Below are 22,931 nucleotides of genomic sequence, written 5' to 3'. Positions count from 1 at the left end.
TCACTGGTTCTGTAATCGAGTGAAGCATCAAGCGAAAGGCTCTAATTTTGTGGCTGTGACCGTGACGGCACATGGTTGGACGAACACACGGGATAAAGTAAATTGCCATGAAATAAATCGTCGGCGGCGGAAATGCCTGTGCGGTTTGAGATTTATTGTGCCCGGCAGAGCAGTCTCTTATTCAATTTTTCCTTTGAGAATCAAAAGCAAATGAACGAAACCTTAGACGGTTTGCATTTTTATTTTTTACCAAACCAAATCATATCGCTCGAAATTTTTGTCGTCTCTTTCGATCGTAACTCTGATTGTTTCAAACGCGTACATTCTTATACTCAAACTCTTTTCGTATATGTGTATCATGATCTTTTCTGTAACGTGTAACTTGTGACTCGTAAAATTTCACCGATGTTATTAATTGAATTGCGTCTGGCTTTTCCAGGCGTGGAATATGACAATAGCACGAAGCAAAGGAGGAAACGATGACAGTAACTCATCCGCTCATTTATTCTCTATGCGCTCGAGGATGTACTGTAGCACCATTACGATCACTTACGCTTGGACTACAAAGTGTTTAACCGGCGTTGTGTGTTCACCTGGTAGAGTTTCGTTAATAAAATATTATATTGATCTGAAAAGTGATGATACCAGTTTATGGTATCTCAAAGGAGCGTTCGAATTAAGGCTGGTTTATAGCGCCATTCTGTGGGTTTCTAACGCTATCGTGACAATTTCGTTCGAACAAAGTTATCGTACGATCGCGTTCGATACCCCGCTATAACGCGAAGGATTTCTAGATGTTCTATATAATGTCATATTATATAAATAGGATTTGTCATCCTTAAGGGGACAATTAAGTATCTCTCCTTATTTTTAATGATACTGGGAAATGTTTATCACCTAAATGGTTTGGAAGGAAGAATTTTACGAAGAATATCGTCCTTCCAAGGTCTTCTTTCATTTTTTTTAAGATCGCCTTTGCTTCTGTGACAAAGGAGAATGTACAGTTACAAGTGCAGCAGCGGCGAATGTGTTAAAAGAAATTATTTTTCCACAATATCCCTCCTTTGATACCGCTCGGACTGTTTTAAAACTGTTTCTCAGTATCGATTGAAGTAATTTAAAAATATTCCAGAGAGACGTTCAGCTATTCGATTGAGGGTAAAACACCCTGTATTATAGAACGCAAGGCGTCGTATTTCCCTCGCCATTGATTGTCTCTTTTGGTTCGTTCACGTAGCTGACTGCTAAAGCTAACTTGGTCAAACTGTTTGTGTTTTGACAGCTTCAGATACGTACCGTGTTAGTCAAACAAAGCATTCTTAATGAAAATGACCGATAAGCTATAACGCATGCATGGTCATTGTAATGTCTGCATGTTGCGGTGTTTGTCTGAACAGAATTACAATAATGTCCCGTTCTTCAATTCTCGGAAATAATCTAAGCGAGGGACACGGAGAATGAGACTGAACGTGAAAAGAAAAATCATACTTTAATGGAAATGAAGAAAACCTGCAGTTTTCTTTTTACAATTAATGTTGGTTTTTATTATTTATTATATGTCTGACGTTAAATAGAGATTCTCAAACTAATGATCAGTTCCTCATAAATATAATTATGAACGCTTTTAGATTAGTCAAATTTTAGAACAAACTATTTTAGCTCGTTAAAAATGGTTGTCGTATCTCAAAGAGTCTTTTAAAATGGCCTTACTTAGCAAATTTTCCCTTCAACTGCCTATCGAAGAATCTCCAGTTTTCGACCATGAAGTAAAACGAAAGTAAACACTTAAAAAGCCTAGTTAATTAATTATAGTCGATTTTTATTCAAACATTAACGAACGATATACAGATATAGAGAGAGATATATTGCAAAATAACGTTCTACTATTTCCATGGAAATCTGGACATTTGATAAATGAAATTTAATGCAAGTTCTGTGAAATTTCAGTTCGAGGAGTAATTCATCAACTGTTTCATTAACGACGCCTAATACAAACCAAAGCGATGAAAGTAAGTACTTACAACCCACGCCCAAATAGTACGTAAAAACGCGGCAATGTGGTATAATTGAAGTTTAATTACACTGAGTAACGTTAACTATAGTTTCGCGTAGTAAACTTTTCGTCGAGTATAAAACGAAATTAACGTTTAGCCTATTTTAGCTTCGGTGAGAAAGATGGAAGATATAACGTATGCAAAATTAATCTTCCTTGTGAGATCATTTATGTCGTCAAACCTACAATTACGGTAAGGATATTATATTCTTATATTTCTTCGGATTTCCGAAATTTCTTAAGGAGTTGTATATCAAATTAATCGCGACGAAAATTTATAATTTCAATTTTTCATTCGAACGATAAATAAGAAGTAAACTTTTCGTAAGACTGACATAGATATCAATAAATTTACTATATATAGGTAAAACGAATTGAATAAAATTCAATAGCTACGTAAAATTTTGTATAATTCTATTTTGCTGATCATCCGACAAACAGATGAGACGTAACAATAATAATATTTCCGTGGATACTAGACAGTATGAATAAATAGTATTCGTACGAGCGATAAAGAAATGGATCGGTGGCTGAAATATTTAAAATATTCGATATTGCCAAATATGAAAGCGTCTGCAAGGATGAAACGCTTAACGAGCATCTTGGCTGCGTAGAGGACGCAATGGAAGGGGCGTTGTCGACGAAAAGGATGAAAGGAGGGGATGAAGAGAAGGCCGAATCGGCAGCAGAAAAGCAAAGGGTGCAAGGCGCCGGCGTGAGGGCAATCCGACGCAATGCGGGCAGCGCGACGAGAACCAGCAATCAAGGATCAAGCCTTCGATGCACGATTCCTTCATCGATGTATTAATTTCTAATCGGCAATCTGATATGTCGAAGGTGCCACGCTTCTGCCAACTTTGCCTTATAACTTCTTTACAGTATACTCGTCAAAGAGTAACTAAAATATCAGAGGTTCTACGACACGACGATATAACAATTTTCTGTTTATATTTCGATTATTTGATTTTTAGAAATGTTTTAGGTTGACTGTTTCTTTGGTAGACAATCTTTTTCTGTCCAATTTTCAATTTTTTCAAAATTTCCAATTTTGCCAAACTGCTGCCATTTATAAAAGAATTGAGATTCTTCATAAAAATCCGACATTATATTTCAGACAGCAGATGCTACCTTATGAATCACGAAGAATTTTTTATTTTAAACTGTTCGCTCTATCTATCGATGTTCTAAAAGAAAAGGTTTCTTACACAGTGAATAAATTCTCCATTGTATGGAACTTTTTCTTTAAAGAAATTAGCAGGTAAATATACAAACTGCTAATATCATCTGGAGAAATCTGTATTTTTCATTTTGTAATTATTCCTGGAAGAAATCACTATCTATCTTTGGATGGTCCAAGGTTAGCCCTTTAACGCGAAATCTAATCTATTGCGAAAAGACATCGATGTGTCAGATAGCGTAGCAGCTGGCTGTGTACCAATCGACTCATTCCTCTTAGGCAGCATCCAGCGCGTTAGCTTTGTTTGTTGCGGGTAGATTAAACGGCGAAGATGAGTTGAGTCGCAATGTAAATTGATTGTAACGTGTATAATGATCGGTAATACTAAAATTAGTGATGAGTAATACCGCTATTTTTTAATGAACTTGGAATACGTTCGAGTAACAAATGTAGTAGTTCCCGAACACGTGATCAGATTTTTCCGCAGTTAAGGTTCTGTGGAGTCAGCCCTATACTTTGTTTTGATGAATCAGCACGAACAGCAGGGAGCGATGTTGAAGCCTGGCGTAATCCGTCGATGACAAATTAAAGGGGTAATCTCGCGTGCTCGATTAAACATTTATCACTAAAAATCTCAATTTTGATATTCGCGATTAGGTGTTTGTGGAGATGCCACGATTGGATCGCTAATATTTTTTCTATAACGATAAATTCAAGAGTCAGCTTTAATCATTTTATTGAGAGAATCTTAGAAATTCGTTGATAATACCTTTTAAAATAGAAAGATAAAAATTTTAATTTCCATTAGCGAATAATTTAATCACTACTAGAAACTGTCCTTGTGATTCGTTGCCGATGGATTCGAGAGTCCCGAATGTCGTTCGTTTGTCTTTTATATCTCATTCGTTTTTGGTGCGGGTCATCGACAAAAGTTTGATTAAATCTCCGATTCCCACAGGTAGATACCTCTGCTATCTTTTATTTATTCTATGACATAAGCAAACTGATATTATATAGATTTTTATGCATTCCAGTAATTAATTTAATAACCACTTCAATATTTTCATTCGTAATACCATCGACAGCGAATTTGATTTCGTTCGTTTTATAAAATTTTAATGTCGAAAAAAAATGGAAAAGAAAGAAATATTAATCAAGAATGAAATACAATCAAAGAGTGAAGAGCATTCTGTTTAAAGAATTTCATACAGTTTATATCAGAGCCATGATACAATTTACGATTTACTAAAAAATCCAGAAACTATACATGTAAATGAAAAAGTACGGACCGACTTGAAGCAGTAACTTCTTATAGAATCTCTGCTATTTTAAGAGAAGTTTCGAATTCTTTCCCGATTGCATGTAAATAGTTAGATCATATTTATTAACCCTATCAAGTATAAAAAGACTTATTTACATTTTTCATAAAATATTCTTATCTTTATTCAAATTTTATTCAAAAATAATATTCTGCTAAATTACGAAAAGTTATCTTTACGGATGAAGAGAGATTCAATCGTTAATCAAATTTATTTCGTATTATTTTCATAACTTGCGAAAGCAAGCGCAGGTACTAAACTGATAAATGTACAGAGAAATCGTTATGATTCGGCCTGGGATTGGATGATGGAAGAGGTGCAATGAAATTTGTAAAAACATGATTTCCAACTGGAAAAAAGCCGAAATATAGAATTTGCGAACGAAAAATTGCATAGTCAAAGTTAGATCAATTTAACAGGTGCAGGAATAAAAAAAATTCAAACTATTCGCTTGTGAAAAATTCGTATTCCCACGAGATTACGCAACCGTCCAACAGAATGGAAAATGCATAAATATATTTAAACCATACCGATAATATTATAATATTAACTTAGTTTTATATTACAATAATATAATATCAATCGAATGTTGTAACTATTACACGTTTTAATGTTAAATAATGGAGCGTTAGATCGTATTATTCTTCGATCGAAGGAATTCCAAAATAGTTACAATTAAAGAATCGGTAAGATTTTCTACGTATTATATCTGCAGAAGAAAACATCCTATCGAGTGTTCTAAAAATTGAGACTTTAGTATTTGTTTGCTTGGTAGACATTAAAAATACTTATACTTTAAAATGACTTCTGCTTGTTTTCAATTCCGCAGTTGCTTGGAACTTCTGTGGCTGTGGATTTTATCACGAAGAGAGTGAGTTATAGATTCTATTCGAAGCCAAGCAAATATCTCTTCAAATTCTTCGATCCTAGATGGAACTTGATAGTAATAGTTATGATACACGAATAACTACAGAATGTAAATAAACAATTACGTCATTTACCTAGAGCAAGTATTAAATTGCATTTCAAATGTGAAGTAAAGAAACGATGAGATAAGAGTAAGCATTTTCGCGTTAAGAGATACATTTTTAATTAAAACATAATACGCGTAATAACGTATTTCACGTTTTAATTATCGTCTCTAGACGTTATCCGAAAGAAAAAAATAAAAATGTATATTGATTACTTTGAATGTGTCTACGATGTGAATCAGAATTGAACAAAATTTGCCTTTGCTTAGTTTTATCTTCAAGAGGTTAATAGGAAACAGACATTTAGGTTTATTCGAAATACAAAAGTACGTTCTGCAGAATTCTGAAATGCAATAAAATTTTGTTTCGCTGATTTGGTACTATAGAGATAAAAAAAAAAAAAAATGGTATTTATATTTCTTGTTTCGTCCCTTTTCTCCGTCGTACAATAGCGATTTATGCTCGTGCGAGCGAAAATAAATCATAATAGAAAAGAAAAGAAAAAAAAAGAAAAAAATTGCAGACACAGAGTATAAAAATGTGTAGAGTTAACATCAATGTATATCCTTCAAGCATACATTAAAGCTAACACTGAAAGGCATAAAACTGTCTATACTTGTTAATATACGATAGACCTTAGCGATTTGGCCAGCAAAATATACTAGATATTTAAACCTCGTCTATCTTAAACGGTTCGAGACATTTATTTGTGTTATTTATTTCTTCGCTCCTGGACTTCGTTAAATATATAATACATTCTTGTTAGCTATGTTAAATTCGCTGTATCGTCAATTACAAAAATGTTTCACGACCCGGCGAAATATGCCGTTCCGCGGGAAGCGACTGAAACTGTAAATTTGTTCAAGAACGTAACGATATAAATTAAATAACGCATGCGAAATATCACGTCTTGAAATACCACGCCTTATGTGTGGCCGGTTGTGTATTCTATTTGGAAGCTGCAAGTAATTATGTTTAATAACTTCCTTTAGACATTATCCCATCATACTAATCATATTTTCTATGTACTCTATGCCAATAACGGAGCGATGGCTCATTTGTATGGGAAACACGCTTCTCTTACGCTACGTGAATAATTATTTCGTTGGGGAAAAAATGTCACCTTTTAAGTAAGCAAAAGAAAATTCTGAAACTTTCATGCATGCTCTGAAAACATAAAATGATGGAAATCCTTTCAAGGAAGGAAGAGAGAGAGAGTAGAAATAAAATGAAATTTATCGCGTTATGCAAACTATCTGAAACGAAATTTCGACAAACGTTTCTTTTCGATTAAACCCTTCACATATCATAAACGACGAACGTAAAAAAATATCGTTAACTACGTTAACGGTAAAACTAGGTCAATTAGATGAAAAAAAAAAGTTCACTCTTAAATTTCTTTCCTGAATTTTTATCTGTATCGAAAAAAGTTTCGAACATTTGAGTTAACGAACGCCTGTATAATGTAGTAGAAAGATAAATATTAAAATATTTCGGAACTTTTGTACATTTTTTGAAAGCCTATAAAAATAAAAAAGTCAGAGACGAGGTTAAGCGATCCAGTTTGCCCACAGAGTATAAAAAAATATGTCTGCCTGCGAAGGATTTAAAAACAAACGTAGCAAATACATAAACTCAAATGTAGGTATATGTGCACGAGATAAAATGTTTTCAAAATGAATGAAATTGCAAGCTTCCAGAATTTCGCATGCATCGGGTCACCTTTCTCTCGTTTTTATTTTTTGGGAACGGGACAGTTAATGCTTCCAGAATCAATAACATTATATCTGCAACGTTCGTATTTGCCAATTTCCGTTTTCTTTTTCTACCTTTTCGTCGTTTCCACCAAGTCGTGCGCATGAATATATATACACATATATATTAAACCGAAGCTTGCCTTAATATTTCGTTTCTTTCTTCTTTTACTGCAATCTTAACGACACTTTGTCCGTTTTTCTTTCTTCAAATATTACAAAAATTACAACATAAAATACGAAAGCCATATTTAACATACATTGCATACTATAGAAATTTAATTTTCATCGAGTTATGACAAGAACGAGATGTGTATTTCGAGGAAAAGAGGAATTAGTAATAAAGAAATACGTAATGGGGTAACGAGACATTGAAATTTTACGAGGCAACCCTGAATCCTGAATTCAAATATGTGGCACCATCTAGAGACACAATCGAGAATAAGTACAGTCGATAACGTAAGTTTGCGACAGTATTGCAGACATCTACGTTATCCACTACCCTATAGAATCTTAACCATGATGGCGTTGCAAGAAAATGGACCAGGTATCGATTAAGTACCTTGTTCTTTCGAAATAAGACCTTTTTAAGATATCGCAGATGCGCCAAGAATGAAATCGGTGGAATTACCTTCCACTCGATGTACATACGTTTGAACGGATATTCATCGAATACATTTACAAAAACAGGAGAAATTAATGAAAAATAAATTCATCAAGTAATTAAAGTAAACGTATAAAAAAGTGTAAACAAAGAAAATCACATACTTCTAACCAATATAGCTATAAATAAAATATAATCGGCACTAGAAAAAGATATCTTTTTCTGTACTGAAAAGAGAGGTATCGTGAAAATATAAATAGGAAAGTATAATTTGTTATTGGTTAAGGAAATTAGGAAATAAAACAAAGAGAACTGGGTCGAGCCATAAAACCGAGGGTAATCGTTATTTTATTTTCGTTGTGGTTCCTCTCATTCTGTTTGTATACGACAAATAAGAATGATAAATAATAGTATCTATAAATCTAAATAATCCTTGCATTTAATAAATATAAAGAAACCATATGCAACTATAAATACTAAAAGAAAAGAAGTTTCATTAAATTAGTATTTATTTCGTTTCATTCAAGTTCAAAGGGAATTTTTGCTAAAAGTACTGCTCGTAGCAAAGACTCGTTAGATCGGTCAAGTTACTCGAATCCAAGCTACGTAGAGTCAAGCTATAAAACTACTAGGAATAAGGATAAATTGAAAATATATTTCAAGTTTAATAAACTAACAAGTTGATGCTAATAAAGTGGTCTCGAGTTGTTCGAATTCAGGTAACTCGACTAATCTGCATGAGGTTTAAAATAAAACAAAGTTAAGCATATCGAACATCCTACAGATACTAATCAATTTACTAAATATTGATAGACCGCGAATATTTATGCAAAAATAAATTGACATTAGGTGAACCTTCAGCGTTACTCAGTTTATTGCGTTTAACGAGTTTATAGTCGAGATTGGGAGTCGAGGCAACAACGATGAGATAAGGATAAAAAGGAAAACGCACGAAAGAAAGAGTGATTTTCGCGCAAGAGTGACAGGCAATTCGACAAGCTTTTAAAAGATAGTTTTCACAATCTGAACTAAACGCGTAATCGGATCGAAACTCGGAGTCCCGTTTGTTCGACGGATGTACAAAGTGAAATGAAAGCGCTGCTTAAAATTACTTGTACGTCGTCTCAACAGGTAGGCCGATGGCGTACACTCTCCAAACTCCAAATCAGTTTCTGTGCGTCATCGCGTATGCCGGAAATCATGAAGTAATCGTGCGACTGTGACCAAGCTAGCGCTAAATACATCAGCTCGTAAAAAGCTTCGCACCTTGTGCACGCTACATTAGCGAGGATTCGCTGCGTCTCGTAATTATAAAATCACCTAAAAATTTATTATTCTTACATAAGCTTTGAAATTTTACACTAATGAAAAATTATGCTATGAAAGTTAAAAATTCCGTAGAATTAAATGTTCCACGAATTCTTTATTGGACAAATTAAATCAGTATAAAATATACATATACATCGGTGTCTAGATGATAAAAATTAATATTCTTTGACCACAGCGAACGCAAATAAAGTAACCGTAAATTTCTCCTCGTGAATTCAGCTTTTAATTACCGAGTTAATGAAAAACAGGTAACAACGGTTGCCGAGGGTAAAGGATTCATGAAATTAGTATCAATATCATACTAACGCGTTTCGTGTTGCTATCTTCCTTCAACACCATACTCTTTTTTCTTTAACAAGCGTTTACCGTTATACAGTCCAAGTCGTAAAAGCAATTTATGTTTAATCTTCGCCTGAATTTTGAAAAATTTGCTTCGAGATAGGTGAAATAAATAATAGTATTAATACAAAGTTTCAATCGTCTATATTTTTATCGTTTCATTTTACTTCTGCATTCTATTGTTTGAATTAGACAAATCACTTTTACGGTTTCGTGCTATTTTCGTAGTACTACTTTTCGTGTTCTTCCGAATCGAATCGACCTGTAAATTAATTACAGTGCAATATAACGAGGAAGAAGAACAGGGGTGTAACACTTTGAAAATATTCCCTAAGCTGGTCGGAAATTCGCTGGAACTGGATATTTTTAAACTTTTGTCCTTTGGATGTTAAACACTGGTTTGATTGTGCTTCAACTTTGTTTCTCTATAACGTTCGGAATTTTCACGTGGCACGCTTGTTCCAGCAAAATAAAAATTTCATCGATAAGTGTAAAAATAAGAAAAAAATTTCCTTGTTGTAACATTATGACACTGAAAAATATTCAAACGGTCTTAACGATTACGCCTTAGGCTGAATTTAATAGATACCTTTCATTTTAGGATATTCCATTTTATGTAAAGCGAGATAAAAATTTTCCTGCTACCCCGTTATTGCTGCAAATTCTTCAATTAAAGAGACGAAACTTTATCAACTGAAAAGAGTAGCAATCATTCTCAATTTTCTCTACTGGGAACAACAGTTAAACGAATTTAATTTAGCATATGCAGTTCTCTACTTCCAACAAACTGTTCTTCAGAGTATCAAAACAGAAACGACCATCTACCCAGAGAAACGATACTTTCTTCTGACATTTTTTTTTTTTTATGGCTGTCAACATCAGCGAACATCAGCTCCCTATCGATATAACTTTTTCAGCGTTTCAATTTATAAAAGATGAAGCGGTGTCTCGATCGTAAACGATATCGGTGGTCGCTGTCTTCGCAGATATTACCTGCGGTCGACAATGTTTCTCAGTGTCTTGCGGTACGATGTGACAGGAAAAGCCGAGAAAGGAAAATGTGGAAACACGATAAAAGGAAGAAAAAGAGAGTAACTTTTGCTTGTTTTTACCTTCTGGTCGCGTGTAAAAGTTGGTTCCAGCATTGCACGTAGCTGTAATGGATCAATAGTGGCGAACACAGCGACCGGATGGGCTGAATATAGATACGCGGAAGAAGTACAAGGTGAAGCATAATCATTTGTCGTTTCTACATTTTCCACCTGCGACCAAGCAGTCCGATTTGCTGCTCTTTCGTAATTCGCGTTTAACCGGTGGTTCTTAGTGACATTTCAGCGATCCAACCAGGCAAAATTATACATTGCGCCAAGGAGATACGAACTTTTTATATTTGGTTGCCAATTAAGTGATTGAGGATTTTGTCATTAGATGGTATCGACAAAATCCGTAATCATTTAGTTGCCAACCCAATAGTTTCATGGGTTTTCCAGTAACATACGGCACGATCTATATTCGACCAAACGTTCATACATATTTAATGTTTGTTAATAAAACGAAAAAAAATGATAAATATTGAAATAATGTCGCTGAAAGTAAAAACAAGGCAGATAGAACGCAGATATATATATTTATAATTATAGTGACTCATTTATAGAAAGTTATCAGGTTCAAATTGTATTTGCATAAAATTTTAAAAGGCAGAAGTCATCCGATTATGCCATTTCATTATGAATATGAATTTTGAAATAACCGCGTATCAAAGTAAAATCTCGACCTATGATCAATTAATAAACTGCTTGGTAGATGAGAAATTTAATGAATGCTGGGAGTAACGATGGTTATTCCCATGGTTAACAAAAGAATATAACTTGCATATTCTAATACGTTTTATATGACACGTAAAGATCGTGTGTGGTAAATGTTCAAAAATATTTTCGCCAATCATTATTCGGTTCATTATCAAAATTGAATTTTTTCGTGCTATATTGCTGACATTTCGCACTGTGCAATGTTGTTACTCTCGTTGTTCCCGACACGCTAGGTACGTATTTTCGAAATAAAATAAAAGAAGACAGAAAGATCGTGGTAGTGAAATATCGATTACGTTGTCATGCTTCATTTGGAGTGTTGAAGGGTATCACGTTAAATGATTGAAATAAATCTCTTGAAATATTTGCTGTTATATGACACAGATGAAGCTTGGAATTCGTTCCATTTAATTATTCGCGTTCGGTACTGTGAAAATATATTTTATCGCGATGATAATAGAGACAACAAAAGCTGCCTTAAATGTTTCCCCTTTATATTTCAAAATGTTATTTTATTATAAAAGCAGCAGTTAAAAGTAAGAATGAATGAAAGTTAATATACAGAATTTAATTATTCAATGTCTATAAGCCTTGTTTGTTACTATACTTTATTACCATATCGATTTACCTAAATGTTGATGCGGTCGTTTTAGCAGAGCTACATATTTATTGCAGTATGTATCGAATTAATTGGATTTAAGAGAGTAAGTATAAGTCATAATTATTCTGTGCAATTAGATTATGAAAAGATTAATTGATATACTGAAAGTTGTATACCTAACGAGAAATTATATCTACAGAGACCGACGTGTTTTAATCATACATTTTTGTAACTTAATCGCTGAATTTCTGAGAAACATACAAACTCATTTTTCTTGAAAGAGATAATTATTCTCTCGTGGATTCCTTATGAAAAGGCTTCGTGCATGAGTTTAGACACGCCCCGGAATATTTACACTGTCCATATTCATGTTTCTTTACTATAGACACATTACTTTTACGTCATGCAATTAGAAACACAATATTTTCTCCCCGAGTACCGATAAAACCACGAATTACTTAAAAGGGAAGTTCGGCGATTCGAAAATTCAAACAAATTTGACGGTGCAGAAATGTAGTTCATGCGATGTTAATAACGGAACAGTTTCCTTTCTGCTGAAAACGAGGTAAAACAAACCCCAAAGAAATCTTGTCTTTTCATATTATCCTGAATATTTAAGAAATTATATGTGTACTAGAGATATAGAAAAAAGTTACATTAAAAGTTGAAGTGTTCTTTATGATCTATATTGCGGATGTGAACAATTATCAAAAATGAATGTTTTCTCAAAAACTACCCCTTGTTTTATTTCGTGTTGTCACACGAATGGATACCGTTCGAACAAATCCTCCGAGTTGAAACAACGTGCAACGCTGCTCGTGAGCTCTCGTGTACCTATTGCAGCTCATATAAATTACTTATATTGATTAAATTATATTAACTACATTAAATTATAGACCTAATTTGTTCTGTCTTTCTTATCCTGAAATATACCGGATATAAATAAATGTTACGGTTAACGGTAGCATTTTCTCGCTAATATCCAACTAACAATAAGTAAAGAGAATGAGTCGTGTCTAAAAATAAGTGAGATATCACGTACATATCGTAGATTTATTGTATCGCGTAAATAAAGGAGGGAGGGGCCGAAAAAAAATACACCAAGAGTTGAACCTTCGAAAGATTGTAGGTGGAAGTGGATTATGGGGAATTTCTTTTGAAAATTTTTCACATCCACGATATAGGAAAGAATACAATTTTTTATTTAACTTTCTTCTGTATCTTATAAAGTTTCTTAGATATTCACGATAATATCAAAAATTAAGATTTCTTTATGGTATGGGAGCGGAGTTTTCATTCTTAAGATCGTTTTTGAGTAGGAAAAGAAATTAGTCCGTTATTAGCATCACATAAATTACATTTATGAAAGGTTGCAAAATTTGTTAAGTTTTTAAGTTGCCGAACTTCACCTGTTAGCCTTATTTATCTATTTATTATTTATTACATACAGAAAAACTGGCAATTTTCGAGAGCCTGCTACAAATTAATAACAGAAATAACCAATCATGAAAAGAAATACCTATTTGTTGTACGTTCCACGAAGACACATTTCTAATTCGACGTGTTATATTAATCGTTTAAAGTTTTTATGGAGCAGACGTGTTTGAAATTTTTACGATGATATACGCACGAGACCGCATATACATTGCATGTTTACCCAATAAACAACCTTGTAATGCAAGAGATAAAGCAGTCTTCCTCCACCATATCGCCTTCCCATTCAAGAAAAAGGTCAAGGTGGTAGATATAAATAATTATAAAAATAATTTATTGCAAGCTACCTGTTTTAACGGAACACGTGCAGCAAATGTTGGGTAAAGGACGACACAGCTCGCCGTAACCAACAGCAATCGAACATTTAATCACGTTATTACGATAGCATCGTAACGATACTCTACGACCAAAAATCTTGATTCCGTTACGTTGCTTCAAAATTCACATGACGAATATTAGCGCACTAAGTAGAGCTACATAATGAGAGCTACAAAACAGATTTATCGCGGACTTCCTCAAATCCATCTTGGAAAATATCAAGACCGCAAAGATTATTATTATTCACGTAGTTTACTTCCCTTGTTTTCTTCTTCTATGAAAGAAAAGTATTCCTCTTTCCTCTAAATTGTTGTATTTCGATCGATGGTAGATACACCGTATGTATTTCAATTATAAAATTAGAGATGAGAAACGAATTGCAATAGTTTTGCTTTCTATAAACTTAGCTAGAAATTTCCTGGTTTAGATATTCGAATATCTTTACGAGCCACTGCATGTTATTTGCAAAGAAATTATACAAACGGTTAGAAGCCGAATGATTAATTGGAAACGCATTAGCAGTCTTCTGCAACATTTCCCAATTCTATCTTACATTCAGGATGAACTCACGCGAAAAGATATGCATTGTACTAGGTCGGGTGCATGGCATTTAGGTGCAACCATAGCACAATTTCTTTAGACACACGCGCGCACCCACGCACACTCACACACACACACTCACTTAAAATTATCCGTTTTTAATTAGAGTGTTAGTTATACCTATTCACTCAGCGATTCTTCAATTAATGAGAACGAATAGGTTCCCTTCTTTTTCAGTGTGGTCGAGGGTGTGGTCTGTGTTCTTTGTGTGCTTTATCTTTATCAGTCGAGATGCGGAGATTCATTCACTTCGTCGTCATCTTTAATATTGCCGTTAGATATCGTAACTACCTCATTTTTTTTTTTTTTTTGGTATCGTTACGGATAAAGAAGAAGAGCAGTGTAAACGATAGAAGTTTTGAAATTACCTAGTACGTGTATTCTTAAACCAAGCTTTCTTTGGTGACTATATTAAATTACAAACTTAAGTATAAAGTGAAAAAAAATATATATATATTTATATTTATATATGTAAATTCTATAGAATTCAAAAATTCAAAAATTTTTATTTTAAAATTTATTTTTGTTTTGCTTTACCGGAAGTCATTTGCTGAATAGAATAGATCACGAGAGAAGAACGATTCTCGATTTTCCAGGTAAAATTTGTAGTAGATTTGTTATTAACTGTTATCGTATTTAATTTAATTATTCCCAAAATAAACTCGATTTTCCAGAATCGATCGTCTGATTTACCCCAAGGATTTACGTTATTACAATACATATATATATAATGCTGTTCCCTCATCTGCCATGTAAAACTGGAAAAATGAAAGTAATTTATAAAAATAGAATATGAAATATTCTAATAAGATTCGCAGAAGTATTCAAATACTTTTGCGAGCCACGTTATACGCATATAAAATACGTTCCAACTTTAATGATCGTGTTAAAATTACTTTCGCGAATCGCTGTGGACAATAGCCATAAAGAATATTGCATAAAATATTAAAAAGTATAAACTTTCAATGGAAACAACAATGAAAATAAGGTCTAGATAGGTAGAGCACCGTGCGAAATACTGCCAAGACAGTTGATCTATAGATTTGGTGAAGAGGATTGTGTAACCAGCAATCGCACAATATATCGTCACTTGGCTCGTTACCATCTCTTCGTTGCTTGCTCTTTTAAAATGCGCGAGATGCAAAGAACCGATTCTTGAAAGTTTCTCGCGATAATTACAATCGTTTTGATGCGAGACTGCGCTTGTCGCAGATTCGTATTTTTAATCATGCGTCGTTTTATAAATAGACTGCAGATGTTTACGCAAATTAGTATTTTTGTAAATGCTAAACTAGAGAAATGGAACCACAACGCGGAGATTTATTCCATGTGTTGAACATCATAACGAATAGATACTGCGCTTTTGATATTTTACGCAATACTTTTTATTTTATACAATTTTTGTCTATCATGCGTATTTCATTTAAACTTTTCACAAACCCATCGACATCCGCAGCCTATTCGCGAATATCCTTATTTTGCAAGAATTTCGTTAGTGATCAGTGAAAAGTAACAATTTAGTTGATCTTCCCGCAAAAAAATATTTATCTTGGAATTTTTATAATCCCTATTAATGTTTGTCAAATAAATTAGATTATTGAGATATGTGTAATTTTGTGTATTACACTAGATTAGCCGCGTGTAGTAGTGACACACATATATGAGTATGAGTGTGTGAGAGTATGTGCGTGCACAGCGTCTCGAAAAACAGATGAATGCAACTGTTCGGTTAGTAGTGTGGTATAGAAGATGCTGAGACAAAGAAAGTGCTGAGATGCGTGCAAATGTAATATATCGACGAATATCTTGTAAATCACATATTAAATAAATCTGAAACTATTTTGATATCAATTCTAAGTGTAATCCAAGTGTTCCTATACATTTATTTCGGCAATTAAGATCCACAATTCTTAATATAGATATATGGCGAAATTTTTGGAACGAAAAGATATTTAACCGGTGAAAATATCTTTCTTCGTTGGGAGAAACTTTTCATCAAAAATATCAAGATAAAAACAACGTGTAAGGTACATAAATTCTCGTTATAACCAGTATGGGAACCTTTAATTTCATTAATCTTTGTAATAACTTGTTCCAACTTTTTAATTTGTAACTATTTGAAATATATTTAAGTCAAATAATTAAGATTACGAAAGAAAGAGAAAGCAGTTAATGCTATAAAATGTTCAAACTCTGATATATTTCATGTCAGCTGCAGGAGTAAATGCATCTATATTCGATTCGCAAAATTAGCACACAATGAGGTCCAAATTTATTAAGTATTCTCCCTTCTTAGAACACCGTACAGTACGTAGTTCCTCTTTTAGATACAGACCTAGACACTCTAAAGACAGTGCAATCGCAATAAATTGTTATTTATAGAGCAAAGAAATTCTTCGTTTCCGTAACTATTCTAATGCATCTTTTGACGCAATTTTAACGTCCAATAAAAACGCGATAACAAAATCATATGAAGCAAGTCCTTGAAACTTCCTGTCATAACCACAATGTTAAAAAATAGAATTCAATGATCCTGTAAATTAAACAAGAAAAAGATTGTAAATGAAATGTTGCGTTAACGGAACCATAGCTGTCGTTGGCTTAATAAATATACTTAATAAAGATGTCTATTTCAAGCTCTGTTCGTTTCTCAATTGATGATATCTATGATGATCTCACACGTGGGTAAATTTGGATACAAATGAAAAAAAATATGCAATGATACGCCTACACGTCAATATTCCATCTCGAGTGTTCTGTGTGAGTCATGTGCAAGTTTTTATTGTTTAATGCGTTCAGTTTCTGAAATTAGTTCTGCTACTAATTCATCAGCAAATCTCTACGCTTGCATAATAAACAGACTGCGGAAAAACTATGCGCAAGAAGCAATGAATAACGTTGTTAAAAGAGACACAATCCATCTTGCTTTATCAACTTTGATAATTATGATAAGTTTTTTATATAGAAGAAAAAACGTCATGACAGACAGTGGCTGGATATTTCTTAAATGTAATGGCCCATAAATCTATTATTATTAATACATATTTTTATAATTACTCCATTTTATAATACTACGTCGCTTAAAAGCTTTACAGGAATACACTGAAGAGACTACTCTTAGGGATACGTGTAGGCTCTTGAATTAAGGATATTCAAGAAGCAATTCATTTTCAGAGTGAACAACGATCTGAAGATAATTTTTCCAAATACTCTGCATTTCTTGTATGCAATACTAATTAGATACTACACTCGACATGTGTCGAAGCATATCAATTTTGTTCGCTATATCCATCTGAATTATCGTTACAAATATTAATGCATGTTTCATAATTTTTCAAAGCTACTTTATTACTGCACCATCGGCGCTGTTTGAAGATTTGAGTAATCCCGTCTAAACGCAAACAGAAGTTAAGAAATGTTCTCTGAAGCGCATTCAGCAAGGCTCGAGTTCAATTCTACGAACTGATATCAACAATCCGCTAATCTAAGCATCCGAAAACATAATAGAGATACGCTATATCGCTTTTTGACAATTATAACGATAACAAACGGAGCAATTTGAAAAATGCTCTCACGAATGATTAACTAATTCTTCCATAGCGTTTTATACAGTACAATTGGTTTAACTCTATCGCGATGCCCTAATATTTACATTAATCCTGATCCCATTTTAGCAGACAAATTCTTAAGCATCGAGGATGATCAAAACGACACAGCAGGATTAGAATGCGATTATTGAAAGTACAAAAAATGTTATATTCTTAGTATCAGATATGAAAGATGATATGTGTGTTTGAGATGGGAGTGTGGTTTTTTGGATATGGCGAGTACTGTGGCAGTTGCATGGGAATGAGTGCGAGTTGGAAATGTGCAAGCCAAGTCCTTGTCTCTGAGCTGCGAAGCCAGAAAGTAAATAAACATATACACATATACAAAAAAGATTATACACCGAAGTTGCCTTATTTTATACTGAAACGTTTAAATTGTTTTTTATCGATATTTCCGGAGATTTCAATATGAACGTAATCTTTTGAATTGCGCAGTAGATACTTAAACCGGATATACTCTAGACAAATCGAATAATTTGATATTTGCGGATTCGATTGGCCAACCGAAACGAAAAGCCAGTAGCGAAGATTTAATGCGTAATATTTCTTACACTATAATATTTCTTTAGCGTCTAGTAAATTCAGAAAGAGTATAAATGATCGGGCCAAAAACAGCCGACCACGACTGATACCAGTATGTATTCTCTAATTATTCGATGTAATCTACAGAATGCGTCAACCGAATATGTCAGGGCCGAAAGGCAGAAAATAGGTGCTTCAAAGGTATATATATAATCTAAACCGAATTCTAGCAACAAATATGTATAAAATCAACCATAATTATACCGATGCACTACAGAAAGTTTGACAAGAAAACAATAGCTGTTGGATTAAGAGAATTTACGCGTTTCCATTGATTGATAGTTGTTCAAATTTAGAATTTAAATAACCAGTAGAATCTGTTCTAATACTAATATTGTAACACCGTTTTGTCCTAATATTTAGACAGCGAATTTAAAAATAGATTTTTAAATTTAAAGATATAACCGTAAAAAAAGCAATGTTTGAATATTAGTTCATATCGCGAATTGAACCTTTAAATTTCCATTAAATTAGGTTAAATATTAAATTATTAAAAAATGCATAAACATCCGCAGTCTAAATATTGTATTGAATTAAGATTTATTTAATATAGTTACGAATTTAGTGCAAAAATGAATCCCCAAAAGATAATAAATATGCTCTTTCAATCGTGGGAAATAATCGAATTCAATAACACGTGTTAATGTAAACTTATAACACGCGTTATACATTCAAGTAACTGTGTATGCTTGCATACTTTACATGCTGAAGCTGCGCTTTATTATCTACGTATATACATATATGTCTGCTTTTTTCAAATCAATATTCATCAATGTTCCTGAACGTGGTTGTCTAGTTGATTAAAACTAATTGTAAAATTACTGTATAAATGAGTATATTAAAATGAAGAACGTAAGCACTACAAACTTTTTTCAAACGTTTTGTGCAAGAAAATTGTAATTTATTACTTTATATATATATATATACACATATAAAATTCATTCGGTAGATTTTATACTAATAAGTAAGATGATGAAATCTATATCACAGTACAATGGATGTTACATTGTTTGACTTATGCATATGATATTACTTACATGTAAAATAAATTAGGAACGAATTACGCAATAAGCAATAGATGTCCAATATCTATAAATATATATACACAGATTTTAGCCATGAATATATCACAATTTAATAACATGCGATAAATAAAGTGGTCGATTTCGAATAAACTAATAACAATTTAATTTCTATTATTATCAATTATGTAAAATATCACGTGTGTATAAAATTTAAAATTGTTGAACAAATAAAAATGGAATCGCATTTAGCAGGACGCAAACTGAGCAAAATTTAATGAATCATGTCCTTCCCACGATTAAATATTTCGAATATCAAGAAGAACCGGAAGCGATTATCTGAGTATGCCGAAATAAAAGTAGTATACTACGTATTTGCATTAACAAGCAATTCATTGAATTCCTTAATTTTCAACGTAAATAATTAAGAATGACACTAGTTTCTAAATAAAATAATGAGGAAGTTTCATGGCGCTGATATTCAAAATACGGTGGAATGTTAAATGATATCGAAGAACGATACAACAGAAAGCACTTGTCATAAAAATTTTGATGACTGAACGATGATAGGGGAAAAATGATACAGAAAAAGTTATATTAGCTTACCAAATGCCGTTCCCAAGTGAATTGTTCGGTACGTAGCGGGCCGCAACACCATGCTGTCCACTCAGCATGGCGAAATGTGTCAAAAACACACACGACGAGTCTTCTTTCTTGACGTTTAAACACGCGCGACACTCAACCAATGTCCCGTTCGAAAAGAAAAGATAAGCGACAATTCTAAACATTTCATGAATATACACGCATCGACAACAGCATCCACACACCTGGCACGTACACGCATACATGTAGCCTCGCTGAGAAAAACGTACACACATCAAGCATACAATCGCAAAACATACATGATGTTACATGCACATACATCGTCAGGTTAAACGAAACGAGCGTCGGATTCCCATTTAAGGTGATATGCTTTTGAATTTGATTCAAGGAATGAAAAAGCCGAGGTAACCTATGCCTGCATTGGAACGATACTGCGGCCAAACTATATACTTTAGCGGCCCAACTGTACGAGAAAAACGATTTTCACGAAAACCCGGTTTCCTGACACAAACTGATCTATTCGATGAAGAAAGCTGATACAAGAACAAAATGTCATTTCGTCCTACTAACCTATGCGTTGTACGTCAACCGGTTGTCGCGATTACTCAACGAGTTCAAAACATTTCCGCGATACTGACTCGTGCAGATATCACGACGGCTGCCATATTGAAATCTCATTCCGTAAGCCATCGACAAAACGATGGTGAAAGAGAGACGATCGCGTAAAATTTACTAGATGCGCAAAATTCGATCGATACTCGCGACCTCTTAAGGCGTAGCGTGGTATTCTGTTACGCCGTCAATATTATCGCAAGATTACATTATATATCTTTCTTTCCTTCTACTATATGTATTTTCTTCTATCTTTCTCTTATAGTATTTTTAGATAATAAATACTTTCTGTAAATGAAATATTTTAAATATAAATTTTTAAGAACTTAATACGTCGGTATCGTTCCTCTATTATCAAAAATCATTACTAATCGATAATGCAACTCTCCTGTTTGCACTGTCCCAAAAATGATCAAAACTTGTTACTTTATATTCCTATTTTATCCATGTTTAAACGAACTGGTCGATTTTTCCCGCGATTTTGACTTAAAGTTTAAAGATGGGAGTTGAGAATACTGTCGATGAACCTATGAATGTTGAAGCTGTGCCATCGACGAGCGGTTATAATATAAAAAATAAAGAAAAAGATAAGAAATCAAGCAATTTGCCATGGTATGTTATTATAAATAAATATGTAATTTCGAAATTAACAAATTTTGAGGTTATGTTTTTATTCCATAATTGATTTATATATTTATAGAGTAATAGAAAAGGAAGTTAAAATGTAAACAAAGTAATTTAATAAATGAAGATCATTAATTGTTTAGGATTGAAAAGTATCGACCACAAATATTTTCTGACATTGTTGGTAATGAAGACACAGTATCCAGATTATCGGTATTTGCTGAACATGGGAACTGTCCTAATATTATCATTGCTGGTCCACCGGGAGTTGGTAAAACTACAACTATATTATGTTTGGCACGTATTTTATTAGGACCAGTGTTTAAGGAAGCAGTATTAGAATTAAATGCGTCAAATGAGAGAGGAATAGATGTTGTCAGAAATAAAATTAAAATGTTTGCCCAAAAGAGGGTAAGTATTTTTTTCTATGTTTGATATCATATTCATATATCCCTTTCAAATTTTCTTTGTCAAACATTTATTCTGTGTTTACTTAGGTAAATTTGGCAAAAGGTAAGCACAAAATAATAATTTTGGATGAAGCTGATAGCATGACTGATGGTGCACAACAAGCATTACGTAGGACAATGGAAATATATAGCAATACAACTAGGTTTGCACTAGCTTGTAATACAAGTGAAAAAATTATCGAGCCGATACAGTCACGCTGTGCCATGTTAAGATATGGAAAATTATCAGATGCGCAAATTTTAGCAAAGATTATTGAAGTTTGTCAGAAAGAAGATGTACGATTAATCTTTAATAAGTTGTTATATTTTTATTTGAATATTTGAATGAAAATGTATTGCAATAACACTATATATATAATGAATTAACTAGGTTTCACATACAGATGATGGTTTAGAAGCAATAGTATTTACTGCACAGGGTGATATGAGACAGGCTCTAAATAATTTACAATCAACTTATAATGGTTTTGGACATGTAAACAGTGAGAATGTTTTTAAAGTCTGTGACGAACCACATCCATTACTTGTTAAAGAAATGTTGGAATTATGTGCACAGGGTAAAATTTCCAAAGCATATGGGGTAAGTTATTATGCTATTTTAAAAACTTCTATTTAACATAGCATAAGAATATAAAATGTGCTTTTTGATAAATGTTTATAGATAATGGAGCATTTATGGAAAATGGGATATTCTGCAGAAGATTTGGTCAGTAATATATTCAGAGTTTGTACAAATCTATCCATCGAAGAACCATTAAAATTAGATTTTATAAAAGTAAGTTAAAATATATTTATATTGTCTATGAATATGTAATGAATAATTTATATTAACATAGATATGAAAATACAAATTTGGAACTATCATTTTAGGAGATTGGAATAACTCATTTAGGAATAGTGGATGGAATTAATAGTTTACTACAAATGAACAGTCTTCTTGCTAGACTTTGTCAAAAAAGTATGCAGAAATAAGAATGAATTCTACAATAAGAATATGTAATTTAAGAAAATAAAACTATTTATATATTTCTATTACATAATAT

The 22,931-nt window shown here is 33.0% G+C and overlaps 3 protein-coding genes across 3 annotated transcripts in view; 1 reads left to right on the top strand and 2 right to left on the bottom strand.

Annotated features, from left to right (window-relative positions):
- The window catches only part of LOC126916237 (neuronal calcium sensor 2), a 66,522-nt gene extending 45,780 nt beyond the window's left edge, over window positions 1–20,742 (bottom strand). The window contains exon 1 of the mRNA XM_050721798.1: window positions 20,186–20,742. The gene's annotated coding sequence lies outside the window, so the exon portion shown is untranslated. The remainder of the gene's footprint in view (window positions 1–20,185) is intronic.
- Window positions 1–20,912, bottom strand: part of LOC126916236 (neurocalcin homolog) — an 80,136-nt gene extending 59,224 nt beyond the window's left edge. The window contains exon 1 of the mRNA XM_050721792.1: window positions 20,753–20,912. The gene's annotated coding sequence lies outside the window, so the exon portion shown is untranslated. The remainder of the gene's footprint in view (window positions 1–20,752) is intronic.
- Window positions 20,913–21,171: 259 nt separating this feature from the next.
- On the top strand, window positions 21,172–22,928 carry LOC126916232 (replication factor C subunit 2). Its single transcript, XM_050721786.1, has 6 exons — window positions 21,172–21,406; window positions 21,562–21,829; window positions 21,916–22,164; window positions 22,259–22,468; window positions 22,550–22,663; window positions 22,759–22,928. The coding sequence occupies exons 1-6, from the start codon at window positions 21,294–21,296 to the stop codon at window positions 22,858–22,860; spliced, it is 1,056 nt and encodes a 351-aa protein (XP_050577743.1). The 5' UTR covers window positions 21,172–21,293; the 3' UTR covers window positions 22,861–22,928.
- Window positions 22,929–22,931: the final 3 nt, after the last annotated feature.

This window comes from Bombus affinis, chromosome 5 (assembly GCF_024516045.1).
Source record: "Bombus affinis isolate iyBomAffi1 chromosome 5, iyBomAffi1.2, whole genome shotgun sequence".
Lineage (NCBI taxonomy): Eukaryota > Metazoa > Arthropoda > Insecta > Hymenoptera > Apidae > Bombus > Bombus affinis.
Note: the sequence above shows the minus strand (reverse complement) of the source record. Positions and strands in the feature narration are given on the sequence as shown.